The sequence below is a fragment of the Hakea prostrata genome, chromosome 6, assembly GCF_041222555.1.
Source record: "Hakea prostrata isolate BN-2017 chromosome 6, UWA_Hpros_2, whole genome shotgun sequence".
Lineage (NCBI taxonomy): Eukaryota > Viridiplantae > Streptophyta > Magnoliopsida > Proteales > Proteaceae > Hakea > Hakea prostrata.
Window position 1 is genome coordinate 21,375,013 of NC_142605.1, and position 19,322 is coordinate 21,394,334.

The 19,322-nt window shown below is 34.7% G+C and overlaps 1 protein-coding gene across 1 annotated transcript; it reads left to right on the forward strand.

Moving 5' to 3' along the window:
• Window positions 1–17,698: 17,698 nt before the first annotated feature.
• LOC149012563 (VQ motif-containing protein) lies at window positions 17,699–19,083 on the forward strand. Its single transcript, XM_089159854.1, has one exon. It carries the CDS (start codon window positions 17,962–17,964, stop codon window positions 18,712–18,714), a length of 753 nt encoding a protein of 250 aa, XP_089015980.1. The 5' UTR covers window positions 17,699–17,961; the 3' UTR covers window positions 18,715–19,083.
• Window positions 19,084–19,322: the final 239 nt, after the last annotated feature.

A 19,322-nucleotide genomic window follows, 5' to 3' on the forward strand; every position in this document is an offset into this window, starting at 1 on the left:
CCAGAACCTATTCTGGTGTTTTTCAAAGCAGAAATACTTTGTGAGTTATCAAACACGTCATATAATTTTTGTTTACAAACAATTTCCGTACTTCCTTTACATCATGTCATGTAGTATTATCAATATCCAATTGTTATGATTTGTCCGCCTTCGTAATCACTGTCATTTAGACCTTAAAAATACTAAATGTTGCGCAAGAGATATTCATTCAGTAGAAAACAAAGACTCGGAAGGTACGAGACTAGTTGGGTGACTTCAGTGTCCTACACATGTCCTGATATCAAATCATATGGGCATATCAAGTGTCTTTCATGTCCCTATAGAAAGGCAAAACTTTTTAAGGGTGTGTTGACCATTTTAAACATATCTGTGTTTAAAAACTTAAACAAATTGATATAGCATTGCACACAATTAAGTATTGATCTATAATACCCTCAAATTCAAAAATAAATAAATTAAAATTAAAAAATTTTCCTTAACATCCAATCATAGTATGAAAAATATAGACAAATTATGATGACATTGTGATTGATCTATATGCTTTTATATCATGGGCCTTGGGGACTTTGGCCCATATTTCAATTTATTATGAAAATTTCTATATACTCGTCTTGTCAAATAATTGAATCTTACTTTTTTTTTTGTTCTTGTAAGTTGTAACATCAAATACAAATTTCATAAATAATAATAATTAAATCATTGAATTTGTGTTCTTAGAAAAATCTAGATGATAATGATATCTTTTAATAATAACATAATGATAGGTCAATTTTAAATTATTTTTAAAATCTATTTATGTCTTTGCCTTAAAGAATCACAGAAAGTAAGACAAAAAGTAATTAAAAGAATGTGTAGATTTTTAAATAAACCTTAAAAATATTGTGCCAACTGGGCATGTGGCTTATATTAGTGGTCCATCGAGTCTATCTCTCTACCCTAAAACAAAAAGCGAGAGAGTGACACATGAGAGACTGCAGGCATAAACCACCCCTAGACAAAAAGAATATGTCCCTTAATTTTATTAAATAAAATTTTCTATATACTCATTCTCATGGAATACCTCATATAGACCAGAGGGGACCGCGAGGCGGCTTATGTTTTTTTCGAGGTTAAAAATATTTTTGTCTTTCTATTTTTGGGAGGTTTTAAATAGATCATGTAAGGTGAAAGACTAACAATGGCTTTCAACTTTTACATTTAGAATTGAATTCTCTCATGCAAAACTTCTTAGGGCCTGTTTGGTTACATGAATCCAGAGATTTGAAATCTCTGAATTCATGAATCTGAGAATTATACCCGTTTGGTTGTAAAAATCTGTAGATTTATTGGTAATGGGTGAAATCCAGAGATTTCAAAAACAGCTATACATTTGCACATTCACAAAAATCACGTCGATCAAATAGTTTTTTAGGATGAATCCACAGATTTAATTCCACAACCAAACATCTAATTTTATAAATTATAACTCCATAGATTTGAAATCTCTAGATATTTGAAATCTCCAGACTCATGTAACCAAACCGGCCCTTAATGAACTATGGAGGTCTTCTTTGATCTTTGATGAACAAGAAATTATTTATCTCTTGTTTTAAGAAGGGAAAAAAAAAGCATTTTCTACTATGATAAGCTTTGCACTTATTTTTCGATCCATTTGGTTAATGTGTTTGCTTGAGATTTCTAAGAATTCATACCAAAGCAACATAAACTACCTTGTTTTTAAGGCTTTTAGCTGGTGGCCCATTTGTGTCTGCTAGGTGGCAGGTGGTCCTTTAACTTATGGCCCAATGCAGGTATGGGCCCGTATTTGAAGTCCAAGCCCAGACCATTATGTCTCTCTGTCAGAACCAGAGCTGAAAACAGCACTAAAGCCCAGGAAAAAGGCTGGGCTGGGATCCAACATTCAAGATGGGTTGGGCTGGGCTAGAAATTGTCGTTCTCACTTTATAGAAGGTTTATTTTATGGTCGTGTCAATCAGTTTGGTTTTGGTTGAGCTTTAAGCGATAATGAAGCAACCCAAATCTGATCTAACCGAGTTGGTTCTAGAATTTGATTTAAATCCAAACCTACTCGGTTCTGGTTCAGTTGTGGTTCCAATTAGATTCTAGAATATGGTTCTAAATCGGCTTTAAATATGCTCCAAATCCGGTTAATTAAACCGGGTTCTTGCTTAAGTTTAAACCTCAACTGCATTTAGGGCATGTTTGGTTAGTTGAGTTTGGAGATTTCAAATATCTAGAGATTTCAAATCTATGGAGTCATGGTTCATAAAATTAATTGTTTGGTTAACCGAAATCTCTACAATGAAATTTGTAAATTCATCTTGATTTTGTGAATGCGTAAATTTTTACTGCTTTTATAGTATGGTGAAATCTAGAGATTTCACCTCACACCCATAAATCTACAGATTCACGTTTTAAGTGTAAAATTGTGAATTCCTAAATTTAATGAATGCAGGAGAGTCACACAATCAATTTTGATATAAAATTTTCATTTATAAATACAGAGATTTAAAATCTCTGAATTCATGTAACCAAACAAACTCTTATGGATTTTATCAATCATTGCAAACAAAAGAACAATAATCCCCTCAAGAAACTTCAAAAAATAAAAATATCCGCAACCACTCTTATAAGTTACAACTTAAGAAAAAAAAAATGATATAAAACTTATTTACTAAGTTTGTGAAATGATTTTTCATTAACAAAAGTTTTTTAGAAGTAGAAGACAATGACATGAATGGAAGGAAAAAAAAAATCCTTTGTTGTGCATAGCATTGTACTTTTATCCCAAATAGAAGGTTGTGATTAAATGTTTAATTTTGAATTAAAAAATCTTTAATACTTTTATTAAATTTTCTCAACCACTTGTTTGGCATAAAAGTGCACAACATAGAGATGTCCATAGTAGATGACGTTTTTCATTAGATGAATGGGAGCTTATGGAACTGAGAAAGAAATTTTCTAAAATTAAAAGGTTAAAAAAAAAAAAAAAAAGTCCGTTATTACTTATGACTTTATAATATACTTCTTTTTAAGGGGAAAAATGTATTTAAATTTGAGCTTTTAATTAATACTAAAAGAGAGGAATCATTGATGGAACCATGAATATATAGTGTCTTCTTTACAATTATAAACATTAATTAATTCGATAAATCGAATCCAATTAAATTATAAGCGGTTGATTCAGAATCGGTCCAATTGGAGTAGTTCGTCTTGGATTTAAATCTGGTCTTTGATGTTGGATTTTCAAATGGACATCAAATTACGTAAGACAACAAGTTGGGATCGCGTATGTTTCCAGTTTTTTTTACGCTTCTCAACCATACAATAGGAGTCAAATTCACCTCTGAATACCGAGCTGGGGTCTTTGCCGGTGTAAATTCGAAAAGAAAGGACGGTCTGTTTCATGATTCTTACCCTTACTTAGAAGCTTCTAAGAAGGAGGGCTCGTATAGTGACTTTTGCTTCGAGCGGTCCACTTCTCAGCTCAACTCCCAATCAAAACGGTTCGAAAATGAATCTCTAGTGGGTCCCACATGGGTCTCAAATTCAATTGGTGTTTAGCAAGTGGATTGAATTGAGAAGAGTGAAACCCAATATGTCAGGTATGTGGGCCCATCATTCTTTGACTTCTCCTCCATTTGAATTAAGATTTAAGAGTAGGGTTGAATTATATATTAGAGTGAAGTATTGTATTATATAAGCAATACAAATGGACCAAAACTTAACCGGGTCAGTCTCATCAGTTAAGGGTAGAAAAATATTGAATAGAAACAATGCAAAAGATCATCTCTGTCTCTTTCTTGTTCAAGGATCATTGAGAAGTCAGTGGTCAACAATATGGACCTCAATAATAATATTTTTTTTTTTGCTAAACCCAATAATAATTTAAACCATAGAACATACCAGTTTTGAACTTTGACCTTTATTTTATTATTATTATTATTTTTAAATTAGGTAAGTAAGAAATTGATCTTTGACCAATGGCTTGACTTTTTATTAGAGTAAACATGTACAGTGCATAAGGATGTCATAAGATAAAATCAACAGTCAAAAATTAAAAGTAGAGTCAATGCTTGCATGCTGAAGGACATTGACAAACCTAAGATAACCTAGAGAAATGTTGAGAGAGGATATACATGGTTGAGGTCTTGTATCTAGTTACTAGTATAACCTCAAATATAGCTGATTGAAAGCGACGATTCATGTAACCGATTCTATTTAGTTCGAATAAAGTTGTTTTTTTGTTGTTGTATCTCCATGGCATTGAAACATATACGAAATCTAGTTCAAATTAAAAGCCCGGATATAAACGGAAATATCCTAATAAGGACCTAAATAAAAATAAAAAAATTGGGGGGGGGGTCTGAGTTACTTGGTCAGAAAATTTTTAGAGAAGTGCTTTTTGGTTATTTTTCGAATTAAGATTTTGTTTATTTTGTTATAAACATATTATCTAATTTTGAGAGATAAGAACAAATTTAGTGCTATGCTGTCTGTTTAGCTTCTGCACAGTGAAAACTAGCATTATCGCTTGGTTATAGATGCATGTACCTTATGAGTAACGAATGAATTGTGTAAAAATCTTTATAGAGTTGCAACATATTCGAGTTGGGATGAGTTTTCTAAAACGCTAACCCTGATGATAAATACCCTAGCTTGGCTTTTCATCAGAAACCCGAAAAAAAAAAAAAAAAAAAAACACCTAGCATGGCTCTTATCCTAAATTTGACCTTAAATAATTTAACTTGTCTGTAAAGGATAAGCTTCTGAATTCAAATTCATATTCACCGTAACTAACTCTATCCTCGATTGATCTTATCTCCAACTGATTAAAAAAAGTTTGAGTTATAGTTAAAATAGTAACAAGTGGTGGAGTTTGATTGTAAACAAGTTGTAATTCAAATTCAAATATTTGAATTATAGTACAAATAATATTAATATACATCTCCCACTCATGAATTTGAGTGTGGAAGAATTCTCTCTCAAACGAAATTCTAATTTGGTATCAGTTTTTCAGCCTCTAACCACTGTCCACACGATCCTCAAGACCTTGCTGCAGCTCCACCACTGCCATGGCTTCTCTCTGATTTCACCTATCAACATTGTTTCTCTCCTACTTGTAAAGCTTGATCAAAGCAACTATCTCCTTTAGAAATAGCAATTTCTACCTCTACTTCATGCACATGACCTTTATGGCTACCTTTATGGCTATGTCGATGGAACCAATCCAGCTCCTCCTTAGACTATATTCAATCCCTCCACCACATCACCGACATCAACCTCCATATTCTCAATGGCGCAAGCAAGACTAGATGATCTTATCTTGAATCATCTCCTTCATTTCTGAAAGTTCTCTTTCTCAAATCGTTGGTCTCACCGCTTCCCAAGCTGCTTGGAGTTCCCTCGAATGGACTTATGCCTCCCAATCTCAAGCCCGCATAATGCAACTGAAATACCAACTCTTGCAAATTTGCAAATGCCACTCTTCTATAGCCGAGTATGTTTAGAAGATTAAATCTATTGTTGATCATCTTGCCGTTTAGAAGATTAAATCTATTGTTGATCATCTTGCCGCTACTTGCTCACTTAGTTCTGATGCTGATTTTATCCTCACAATGCTTCGTGGCCTAGGCCATGAATATAAATCCTTTGCCACCTCTATTACCTCCCATCTTGACCTTCTTCCCCTTGATGATTTCATAGCCTTTTATTGAATCAAGAAATCTTTAAAGATCAAACAAGACAACAACTTGACTTCCCTTTATTAGAAGTTAAGCTATCCACCAGATCAACCCCCCACCCACTAACTGAAATCGTGGCTCCTTTGACAGCTATGGCAGAGGATGAGCTCGAGGTTACTCCAATCGTGGTCGACATGCAAAACATCTTCCACCTCTTCTATGCACCAAGTGACAATGCCTCCAAGTTGAATTCTTCTCTAGAAGCTTTCTTGGCAGCACCCACGACTTCATTTGATCCTTCTTGGTACCTGACTCATGTGCCACTCATCATGTTACGTCCAATGTAACCCACATGGATACAACAATGCCTTACCATGGTACATCTTCAGATATTTTGCGAATGACCAATATGCATGAAGGAAAATCAATAGCAACCCCGACCTCCGTCACCAAAACAACCTCTGAAGAACCTCCCCTCTATCATGATCCATCCCAATATAGAAGTACAGTGGGTGCCCTTCAGTATTTGACTCTCACATGCCCTAATATAGCATTTGCTATCAATAGGGTTTGTCAATATATGCATCGCCCTACAATTGATGATTGGGCTGCGTTAAGCGAATTCTTTGTTATCTAAAAGAGACCACATCCCATGGGATTCTATTTCGGTCCACAACTAATCTTTCTCTCACTGTCTTTAGTGACACGGACTAGGCCGATTCAACTATTGATCGACGATCTACAAGTGGCTACTATGTCTACTTGGGCCCTAACTTGATCCCTTGGAGTTCCAAGAAACAACCCACTGTGGCCCGCTCCTCCATAGAATCTGAGTACAAATGGGTTGATATGGTTACCTCAGCTACTGCGTGAACTTGGGGTTGTCATTTCTGCACCAACTCTATACTGCGATAATATTGGAAGTACTTACCTTGCTGCTAATCCGGTTTTTCATGCACGCACCAAACACATCGAGATTGACTATCATTTTGTTTGCGAACAAGTCACCACAAAATATCTTTCAATCCGATTCTTTCTCACAGGATACCAAATCGCAGACACTCTCACCAAAGGTTTATTTGCTCTGAGATTCAAAATTTTAAAATCCAAGCTCATTGTCTATTCTCAATCAATGATCTTGCAGGAGAGTGTAAAGGATAAGCCTCTGAATTCAAATTCAAATCCAACGTAACTAACTCTATCATCGATTGATCTTATCTCCATGATCAAGAAGAGTTTTGAGTTATTGTTAAAGTATCAACAAGTTGTAGAGTTTGATTGTAAACAACTTGTAATTCAAATTCAAATATTTGAATTGTAATTCAAATAATATTAATATACATCTCCCACTAATGAATTTGAGTGTGGAAGAATTATCTCTCAAACAAAATTCTAACTTTGGCCTTAGTCCGAATCCTGATTCTATAAGAATGAGTCGAGCTAGTTCAGATTAAACACTTATGCTTGATCCTAATAACTAATACAACCCTTAACCACAAAATAATAAAATAATTCCATATTATTGCCTTACTTTTACAAGAAGAACAAAAAAAAAAAAAGGAGAACTTTTAAAGTTGTAGCTAGAATAGCCCTAGTCTGGTCGAACCAGGCCATCGTTAATTAAATAATTTACCTTAACTTATCCTCAAGAGCAAAATTTTAAGTGTAAGTTAAAGTTGGATCTAACATGGGTCAAGGACATCAAAGTAAACTTGCACTCCTATTTAGGGGGGTCAACGGTGCAGTTTAGGGCGGTTTTGGACTGGGCTTAACGGTTTCGGGATGAAAACGCCTAGCCCAAACATGGTCCATTAGCAAGATAATAATTTCCTGTCGGTTTCAGTTTGGTGCGGTTTGAGTTTATGTTAATTAATTGTTTAGATTCAGGTTGATTAACAGTTTATAGTGTGCAAGAAAAAGAACAAAAAGAAACAATTAAGCATTCTATAACAAAAGCCAAAATTTCATGCAAAACAAAGTTGCTATTGGTCAATTTCTATTAAAAAAATTAAAAGTCATTCTACCTTGTAGAAAACCCATCCACCCTATAAAAATCAAGAACCTACATACTAAGTAATAATACAGAGACTGCAAGCTCATTCTTCAGACTCCACTGAATGATCCTCCATAAATAAATCATCAAACCAAAAACCTTTTAAATTCCATCTTGAACTATAATTGATTGTCATGAAATTGGATTCTTGTTCTATGAAATTGTAGATTTTTTTTTTCTTTTATGAAATCCATTTTGTTTTTGGATTGGTATTTAATTTGATATGCAAAATAAATGCCTTTGGATTGGATAAATATTTAATTAATTCAATTTAAACAAACTTAATATATTCAGTTGGACTTCATGCTTAATCTTTCTGATTGTCTTTTACAAATAGTAGAATGACTATTTGATCTTTGAATTCATGCTTGATTTTTTTAATTGTCTATTCCAACTACCTAGTGGTAATATAATAATTCAAACTACAAAATGGGTTATAACGGGTTGTGGTTCGATTTCGAGCTGGTGCGGGTTTCGCCACCCTTAATCCAAACACAACTCATTAAAGTTCGGTTCAGACCGGTTCGGGCTATAGGAACAAGTGTGGTTCGATTTTACCGGTTCAAGCTACAAATTGACACCCCTACCCTTATCTTTATATATCTGATTTTAAAATTTTTTTTGGTCATGACTGATTTTTGTTTTGGTAACAATCATAATCTTCACTTGTTAAATGGTACCATTAAAAATACATAAGCCCCAACCAAATTTTGCATCTATTAGTCAGAAGCAGAAGAAATATAGAAATTTCGTTCAACTTAATCATAACAAACACGTAGGAATTGCTAACTTACTATTTTATTCCAACTAGAAGCCATGCATGTAAGCATGGCATGGGATTTTCCCCTTTGTTTTGAGTCATGAATTCATACATGTTCGTACATTTTTCTTTAGTCATCATCAAATCAGTAACAAGGGCTGTATGAGTCCATAGGACAAGGAGAAGGGGAAAGGTTTGGAAAAACAAAAATTCATACCTAAGATCTCCAACTTCATACCTAGGACTTCCATGGTCATGTTGTCTCTACATAGAAGGCTACCACAATCGTGGTAGAGAAGCACGTCTTTACATTTTGAAGTCAATTAGTGAAGTACTGGAAAAAGAATGTACATGCCACAGTAATAATAATATTTAGAGAAAGCATCCAAAGGAACCTTAAGTGATTCTCTTGTAGATTGTCATGTATTAGAGCTACTCCCAGACAAGTTTTAATATATATAGTCATTCTTTATTGGATATTAGCTTCTAATCATTCTTAGGGACGCTACCATACCATCATAAATGTCTATGATTATGTTAACATTATTGCTTGAAAACATGCAAACCCCTAGAAACAAAAAGGCATACATAAATTGGCCTCCCCTAAGGATTAGGGGCGAAACCCTCGCGTTAATTAAATTATATGTAATAAGCTACCCCTCAAGATGTAGTTAAAGGTGTGCATATTTAAGATGATCTAGGCGAACCTCGGCTCCCCAAAAAAAAAAACATAAACTTTTGTTTCAAAGAAGTCTATCCATGTTGATTCATTATTATACAATATAGGCAAAATAATGCTAATTAATTGGTTGTACCACTAGTCTAGTTCTACATTTAATATAAACTAAAGAAAAGTGCACTGGCACCCCAAAATGGAACCTTTAAAGCATTAACACTCTTACTTTATATTTGAAAAATATAGACACCCAAAAATTAGATTTTCGTTGGACACAGTAGTTGAATTTGTCATTAAAAATCGTTTAATTATTGTTTATTTTTCTTCCTTCATATTTTGATAGGGATATTTTTGGAATTGAAAGAAAACAAACAGTGATTTAATGGTTTTCAGTGACAAATTCGACTAATATGTTCAATGAAAATCCAATTTTAAGATGTTTGTATTTTTCAAATATAAAGTGGGGTGTCAGTACTTTAAAGCTTCTATTTTTAAACAACAGTACAATTTACTCCATAAACTAATGTCTTTGTGTGCAAAAGACCATTCAACCACCATTTAAAAAATCACATCTAAAACTTGCCCTTTCTCATTATCTATGACACATTACCAGGGTTAGAGCCTACATACGCTAGTAAACATTCTTTTGCCTGTGCAAAGTAAAATTTGTTGTACGCTCTTCAATAAATAATGTGGATTAAGTATTTCCTTCTACATGCTTAAGTTTTTTCTTATGCTTTGATTCTTTCTGTAACATCCAGCCCAAACCTAGCCCAGACACCCTTTTTATTTTGGGATAAAGAAAGACTTGTTTGATATTAGACCTTAAAGTTGGACTTTAGTTTCAATATTATTATCTTTGAAAACCTTAGGAAGCCATGTCAGACCTTTCCCTTATGGTAGATTTGTAATGTTTGGCCTTATCCTACCTTGGCCCGGTCCGGGACCTATTATGTTTGTAGGTCTGAAAACCCAAAGTGGGGGAAAATATACTTGTGGGCCCTTTTGGTTGTTGATTTGGTGTCGGAACCCAAGCCCTTGGACATTGACAATGATGCCCCTCACTTGAGACCATTGTCAGTGTTAGTTTTGAATCTGCGCACCGAAGAGGGGTGAATTAATGAACTCCTGTGCTCAATCCGAATATATTTCCTGAAACTAGACTTCTTGATGGACTTGTAGGAGAAAACCCCACTCCATTTGACCCCATATAGCCCTCCAAATCCCTGTCCGAAGTTGCTGAACTGTGTCTGGCAAATCCTGCTTGCGCATCAAAGAAGGTGAGCTTAGTTGGTGGACCTAATGACCTCCCATTCTTGATCCAAAGGTATTTCTGGAAACTAGACTTCTTGATTGACTTGTAGGAGAAAACCTCACTCAATTTGACCTTGTATAGCCCTCCGAATCCCTGTTCGAAGTTGCTGAACTATTTCTGGATTTTCTGCTGAAACCTGTTACCTATTTTGGTCGATGGTTTTGGTCGATACCATCAACCAAGGACCATCGACCAAAGTTACCCAGAATCGAGAAAAAGATGCTTTTTGGATATTCCTTCATGTATTTAAGTGAAACCTCGAACCTAGAACGATATTTTACTCATTTCAACACTTGAGAACGTGGGAAGGCTCCTCTTAGGCTCCTCCTTAGCTTGGGTGATGACCTTCTACAAGAATCCTTGTCTCTCTTCTCCAACTACCATCTTCTAAGGTATGATTCTCTCTCTTGCTCTCTATTCTACTCACTTCCCTTCTTCTTTTGCTGATGAGACCATGGCCAAGGTGCTGCAACCTTACAAACACCTTGCCATGAACGTCTCTTCCCATTTATACTTGCTTTTCCTTCATTCTTGCTATGCTTCACTTGCATCTTGATCCTTACATATACATTACCATGATTCCTTGCTTAACAACTTGATTTCTTATACTAAACTGAGATGTGGAGTATGATTAGTCTAATCTCTGGCTTGCGAATGATTGTAATCATGTTCCTAACCTATTCCCCAACTAATTCTCTAGCTTCCCTTTCAATTACATCAATTTCTCATGAATGCTAGGATTCTTGTCTTTAGAACATAGGACCTCAATTTGGGAGTTTTCATTTGGACCATTGGATTGTGATAATACTTGCTAGGTAGTGTTCTTACATTGTTATTAATCATCCCTCCAAGTTTCAGATCGATCCGAACCCCGGAAGACCCATTTTGGACCAAAATCCCCAAAATCCACTATGTTGTCCCGAAGACAATTTTGGTCAATCCTTTTGGTCGATACCATCGACCAAGACCATCGACCAAACTTGTTGCTGACAGCAACCTTGCTCCGTTTTGATCCGTTTGACATCCGATCTTTCCGACTTCTTCTCTAACTTATTATTCATGTTTGTTTAGGGTCTTAACAATTCTTTTGGACTAATTCTTGGTATTCTCAATTCATCATCAACTCAACCTAAGGTAAGGATGGTTATCTCCATAAACATATAGATCATCAACTTATGATTTATGTTCTTATTTATAAATAGAATCTCTTGATTTCTTTTAATCGTTATAAGACTGTGATATATGTGTTAGAACAGTAGTATTGAAATCTTTATACTCTTGTCATGTTACATTACTATTCTTGTTTACTTATGTCTATGATGATTCATTTCAATATCATGATTTAACTTGTATTATGAAGATGTATTGGATGCATGAAAAGTGATGAACTTGAATATGTGATTGCCTATGTATAACTTGGGATTGGGGAGTGTCCTATTGACGCTTCTGTCCTTGGGCACCTGAGGGAATAGTATGGGATGTTCTCCGAAGGTGCCTATCGACTCTTTCCCGGGTTATTGGATGACATACATAGGACTATCTAGTGGTTTGGCTAGGATGTCCCTGTCGTATCAGACCCGAATCGGAAGGGCATTGAGACCGAACGACCAGTGGTAGCAGTGGGGATCTGTGGGCACTCAAGACCGGTAACCAACCCGTGAGAGGTCATAAATCTCATTGTGGGAGCCATTTATTGGTAGGGTTGCAAATGGATAGACTTGGGCTCACGGGCGCTCAAGACCAGTAACCAACCCGTGAGAGGACGTGAGAGCTTCCCGTTTACTATTTGTGGATGACCAATAGGGTTGATGAGTCCGTAATCCGGGATTACGCCGACTCTAGTGAGAAGGATACCGGAAAGGATCGCGGGGGCGAGGAATGGATGTATCTGGATCCGAGTTGATATGATCGAGTAGATGACTTGCATTGGGCTAGGCTTTACTTGTGACATGCGCCAATACTTATACCAAATGGTGATGTGAGAGAGTGGTGACTAAATCCCCAACCATGGTTTTTTTGAGGACTTTACCGATATTCCCTAGGGCATTCCCAAGATATGGAACGGGAGAGTGACAGACGACCCGGAGAAGTATGGTGCTATGACTTAAAGCATGTCTACTTTAGAGACCAGCATTCATAGAGTTAGAACCATACTTGCATCATGTGTTCCATATCATATTGCATCATGTTATGGCTTGTATCATATGGTTTATATTTTATGGAATGACTACCTTGTTGAGTTCTTTCGAACTCACTCCTTTTTGCAACATATTTTGTTAGACTTTTCTCGCAGTACTACCACCGTTGGATGTGGCAATCAACCCTCTGGAGGCCGAGTTGAAGACTTGTATCATACTGGTGGCGATGAACCAGTTGATAAAGACGAGTAGACCGAGATCGGGACTTGTTTGTAGCAGTTCAGTTTTATATTTGTGTGTTAGGGATGGGATGTCGCCTCATTCCCTTTTTAACCTTTTATTTGAATTGTCGGGACTATAGCTTAGTTGTTTCACTTGTTATTTGGTGAATCGGTTGTAACCTTTACTTTTAGTCGTCTCATCTTCCGCTATTATTATAGGATGGGTTTCCTCCCTCCTTTTCACACTTGATTGTTTATACTAATGAAATCCTTTCCGCACTCTGATGTTATTTGTGAATCCTTCTGAGGTACTTTCTCGACTTTTATTATTAAATTATTTGGATACAAGGAATTGTTCTTGCTTTTGATTATATTATTGTGCTAAGTGACTATGATCGTTCCTAAACTTGATCGGCGAGATTGTAATTCACTCCCCGGGTAATCCAGATAGGGATCCCTTGGGGGTTTAAGGGGGGGGGGGGCCCTTTAAAAAAAAAAAATTTGGTTTTGAAAAAAAAAAAAAAAAAAGTAAATTATTTTTAAAAAAAAAAAAAAAAATAAAAAATATTATTTTTCATTTACAGGTAGGGGTTTTTTGTAAAAAAAAAAAAAAAAAAAAAAAAAAGGAGGAAGATGAGTTTATAATTTTTATGGTTAAGTGTTTTTTTTTTTTTTTTGTGTAGTGGTGGCATTCCTCCATAGAATAATCTACAAATACATACAAAAAGATCATATGTAATTTAGTATGAATAATCTAAAAAAAGTGACTGGTCTTGTTAGACCAGTCATTTTTGTTAAATCTCAGTAATATTTATTTTATCTTTTTTTTAAGTGGGAAAGAAATTGATCTTTGACCAATGGCTTGACTTTTTATACGAGTTGACATATGCAGTGCATAAGGATGACATAAGATAAAATAATCACTCAAAAATTAAGAGTAGTCATGTTTCTTCTTTTCTTAGCAAAATTGTGTAGCTGTGGTTCCTTCATTATTTTTGCAAAAGTTCTTGTAGCTCGAGCTAGCTTTGCGCCTTGACTTAGATTACATTCAATATCATGTACCTATGTTCTTATTCGTATATCGACTAATGGTTTGCAATTTCCTATTTGAGAATTTAGATCAAGCATACATAACCTACATGTATCACACAAGATATACATCTTCTTTCGAAGGTTAAGTTTAAGATCAAAAGATTGTTTCATAAAAAAGAAGAAGAGAAGATATGACCCATATTGTTTTCTACTCTCTAGTTTTTACCATTTAAGAGACTATAAAGATAGATATAGGTGAAAACCCATCTTTGTGGATGTATTTCTAGTATAGTGGTGAAAGTTTTATACATATATAGAGACTGTAAAACTAAGGAGATTCGGAGTTCAAACTTCTATCCTGCCTCACCTCTTCCACCCTCCACACCCCTCCCCCAATCCCTTGGGTTTATGGGCTCCACTCTTTATGACGGGTAAAATGATGAATTGATGATAAACAAAAAACCCTTATTCAAATAAAAAGAATCAAATACCCCTATACATTAAATACGAGCAAAGCAACCAAACAAAACCTGTCATTTTGACATATGTTCAAAATTCTAAACAGGACCCAATGCTTGCATGGGGAAGGACAAGGGCAAACCTAAGATAACCTAGAGAAGTTTTGAGAGAGGATATACATGGTTTATGTCTTTTATCTAGTATAACTTCAAATATAGCTGATTGAAAGCGACGATTCATGTAATGGATTCTATTTAGTTCGAATAAAGTTGTTTTTTTGTTGTTGTATCTACAATTGATTTGGCAATGGTTAATGTCCAAAAATAATCATCTAGATGCATTTAAGCCTAAAAATAAACCCTGAGACATTTTATGATAAAAATTATCTTCATCACAACCATCTTAGTTATACGAACCTTACCCTTAGGAAGGTGTGATAAGGACTTTTGTAAGGCTTGAACCTTCAACCTTGTATCTTCCAAGTTGTGTTACTCCATGATTGCTCATTGGTATATTAAAAACCCTAGCTCCAACCAATGGAATTAAGTTGTTAAAGTCGATATGAAAGTCGATATGGATGAGGTTTTACAACATTTAAACTAAACTTTGTAGTATTGAAATAGATACAAAATCTAGTTCAAATTAAAAGCCTGAATATAAACGGAAATAGCCTAATAAGGACTTAAATCCTTTTTTTTTTTTGGAGGGGGGGGGTGTCTGAGTTAGCTGATCAGAAAATTTTTAAAGAAGTGCTTTTTGGTTATTTTCTGAATTAAGATTTTGTCTACTTTTTTATAAATAGATATTATCTAATTTTGAGAGGTAAGAACATAGTTAGTGCTATGCTGTCTGAAAACTAACATTTTATCTTAGTTATGGATGCATGTAACTTATGAGTAACTAGTGAATTGTGTAAAATCTTTATATAAAGTTACAACATAACTGAATTTTATAAAACCCTAACCCTGATGCTAAATATCTTAGCTTGGCTTTTCATTAGGAGAGAAAAGAGAAAAAAGAAAAAAAGAAAACTTGGCTCTTATCCTAATTTTGACCTTAAATATTCTAACTTGGCCTTATCATATCTTTCCGTCCATTCATTTTACACAAGCTCTTACATTTTTTTTAGTCATCATCAAGTCATTCACAAGGGTTATATGAGGTGGGGGAAGGCGTAGAGAAATGAAAATTCATACCTAAGATATCCAAGTTCATACTTAAAACTTCCATGCATGGTCATTTTGTCTCTACATAGGTCAAAATATGTATGTTTTCTTTTTTTTTTTTTTTTTTTTGTTTGTTTGTTTGTTTTGTTTTGTTTTTAGGGGTTTGCATGTTTTCAAGCAATTATGTTTACATAATCAAAGATATTTATGATAGTGTGGTAGCGACCCTAAGAATGATCATAAGCTAATTTGCAATAAAAATCGACTATATTAAAACTTGTCCGAGACTGGAAGCAATCTAATACATGACAGTCTACAAGATAAACACTTAACGTCATGGAGTCCTTTGGATGCTTTCTCTATATAATTATTTTTATTGTAGCATATACATTCTTTTCCTGCAGTACTTCACTCATTGACTTCAAGATGTAAAGACCTACTTTTGTCCCCGCCTTATATTTAAATTATATGTAAAGAGCTAACCCCTAGAATGTAGTTAATAAGGGTTTACGTAAGATGATCTGGGCAAACCTCGGTTTTGCCAAAAAAAATACAAAACAAAACAAAAGAAACATAAAATTTTCTTTCAAAGAAGTCTACCCATGTAGATTCATTATTATATAGTACAAAAGAATGCTAAGTCTGGTTCTGCATTTATATAAACTAATGTCTTTGAGTGCAAAAGACCATTCAATGGCCATTTAAAAAATCACATCTAAAACAATGTCGTGTTGTGATTACAAGGGTCAGAGCCTACATACATACAGTAGTTAACATTCTTTAATTTGCTTGTGCAAAGTAAAATTTGTTGTACTCTCTCTTCAATAAATAATGTGGACTAAGTATTTCCTTCTACATGCTTAAGAAAAGTATTTCCTTCTACACACGCTTAAGTTTTTTCTTATGCTTTGATTCTTTTAATTAAATAATGTTACCCAAAAATAAGTCAATCATTATCTAAAAAAAAAAAACATACATTTTAAACGCATTAGAAAGTGCATTTGACTTGACCCCGTTGGGAGACTCACCCACTACAGCCAGGTGTGCGACCCGGGTTGAACACCAGATTAGTCAGGGCAAAGCCTTGGAAACTGGAGGTGGCAAAAAAAAAAAAAAAAAAAAAAAGTACATTTGACTTGAGGTGATAATTTTTTTTATACAAATATCAATGGTTTTCTCTTTTTTTTATTAGAATAGACGTCACATTTCTTCGTAGAATAATCTTACAGATACATACAAAAAGATCATATGGATTTTATATATATATATATATATATATATATATATATATATATATATATATATATATATATATATATATATATATATATAATATTTAGGTCATGTTAGACCAATCACTTTGTTCTTCATTTGGTATCTGAAATTGAATATTGAAAAAAAGATAAACCTTAGAAGAGAATCATTTTCTTTCCACACAACATAAAATATTACCTAATGATAGTTTCTGTTTTTCTAGTTTGACAAGCAAGAGATTTTTTCTTTTCTACCAAAAAATAATAAAAAATTAATGTTAAAACAGTATACAAGTTAATTAAAAAATATCATATAATTTTGAGGAAAATGTTTCAAAAAGAACAGTAGTGAAACTTATTTGGCTTTATTTATAAAAATTTAATCCATGTTGATATCCCTGTGAATGCTATGATGATTACATGAACTTACAATTATCGTTCAGCCTTGTTCTGAATATATAAGATCGATTACAAGAACCCTAATAAAGTCCAATAAAAATAAAATAATATCATTAACAACTCACTTTATCTTATAAAATACGAAAGAGAAGAAAGAAAAAAAAATAGAAACACATAAAAAACAAGAACAAAATCAAAACGATTGACTTAATTGGTAAAGATCTAATACTTGTTGAATGAGGAAGAGATTAAGAGTTCAAATCTTTTTAATGACAAATGGGTTTTTTCTTACACGTCAATAAATAAATAAATAAATAATATTTATTAATAATAATAGAAATGTTCCCGCCAACCCCGCCGTCAGAGACAAACGCGCCTAATACACCAGATGGGGTTGGATGGGGCACCGTCCTTCAACAGGTTTTGTGGTGAGCCCTAGAATTTGAACACCTCAGCCTCCAATCTCTATTGTCAACGGTCAGAAACGCTGGCTCTTCCCTATAAAATTGCATCAGTGACTCCCTTCCTGTAGCTCTCTCATCTCATCTCATCTCATCTCTCTCCTCTCCATAAACTCTTCTTCAGACCCTCTTTCTCTTGCATCAAATTAGCATAAAAACTGTAACAAACCCATCTCTTTTTTTGATTATTTGTGACCACTAATTAGCTAACCCATCTCACCTTTGCTATTTATGTTCTTTTCTCTTTCACTTCTCCACCATCCTTTCACCTATCCAAATCCTCTCTTCTTTTCTTCTCCACCTGTTTCATTTTGTATCTTCTTGATCAAACCCATTTGAGTACCATGAGCCCAGGACAATTCCATCATGATCACCACACAAGGAAGGAGATTGCAGGTCCACGCCCATCTCCTTTGAAGATCAGCAAAGATTCTCATCTCATCCACAAGTCATCTTCTTCAACAATCTCTTCAGCCCAACCTTCCTCCTTCAATGGTGTTGCCACTGCAGCTATGAAGCAGCAGCAGCAGCAACAACAACAACACAACCAACAACAACAGCGCCATCACCCAGTAATCATTTACACCCACTCTCCCAAGGTCATCCATGCAGATCCTCGCGATTTCATGGCTTTGGTGCAGAAACTCACCGGTTTTCGCTCTGATGAAGACCGCGGCAGCAGCGTGGTGCAAGCTCCCTCACAGGAAGAGAATGGAGATTCTTCTTCATCAGATAACAATAATACTAATAATAACACCAAGCCATCTTCTGCTAGTGTTGCTGTTGCCCATGAAGATAATGAGTCATCTTCTGTTGTGACAGATGAGAATTGTGGCGGTGGAGGTGGAGGAGGAGGAGGAGGAGGAGGAGGAGAGCTTCAGCAGGTGACCTCATCTTCCATTTCTCCGTCGGTCTTTGAACCTCCACCGAACCCCTTCTTCTCCGATATACCGCTCTTCACACCGAATTCGACAGATTACTTTTGCTCTCCTCGACGATTCTACAGATATTCGGATTCCGTATTCACACCATCCAACGTGGGGAGCTCTATTTCGCCATCATTTCTTGAGGTCATGAAAGGATTCCCAGGATATTAATCAGGTTCTTAAGAGGATTAATCTATTCTAGCTAGTTATCAGTTTTCAGGATAATTCACACTTGTTGTTCATAAGTGGATCAATTTCTTGTTTCTTCTTTAATTGTTGTTAGTTTTTTGTTTTCTAATCCATTCAATTTTTTGGAGATCCGTCAGATCAGGTCAGATAATAAAAAACATCTATTGTGAATCTGACTTCATCAATTTAATTCATTTTTTTGGCCATTAGATGAGATGTTAGTCCTCTTTTTGAGCTTTTCATATGGTGGAACTCATGTATTACTGTCGTTTATGTGTTCTTAGGACATTCTTTTTCTCTCCTTTGTTCAAATATTAGAATAGGATAACTAAGCAATATGCCACAAAAACTGAATGAAAAGTAAATATTGAGAGAGAGAGAGAGAGAGTAGTTGTATTTACATCAGCTTTAATTTCCTAATAAAAAATTTCTTGTCCTTTTTTTCTTACTAGTTGGATTGCCTATCAAGACAGAAAATACGGATTACAATAAGCAAGAAAGAGACCTGAAACTTACAATTCAATTGTCCTTTCTCTCTTCTTGTTGGATTGCCTACCAAGATTGAAAAAAGAATTAAAATAATAATTAGG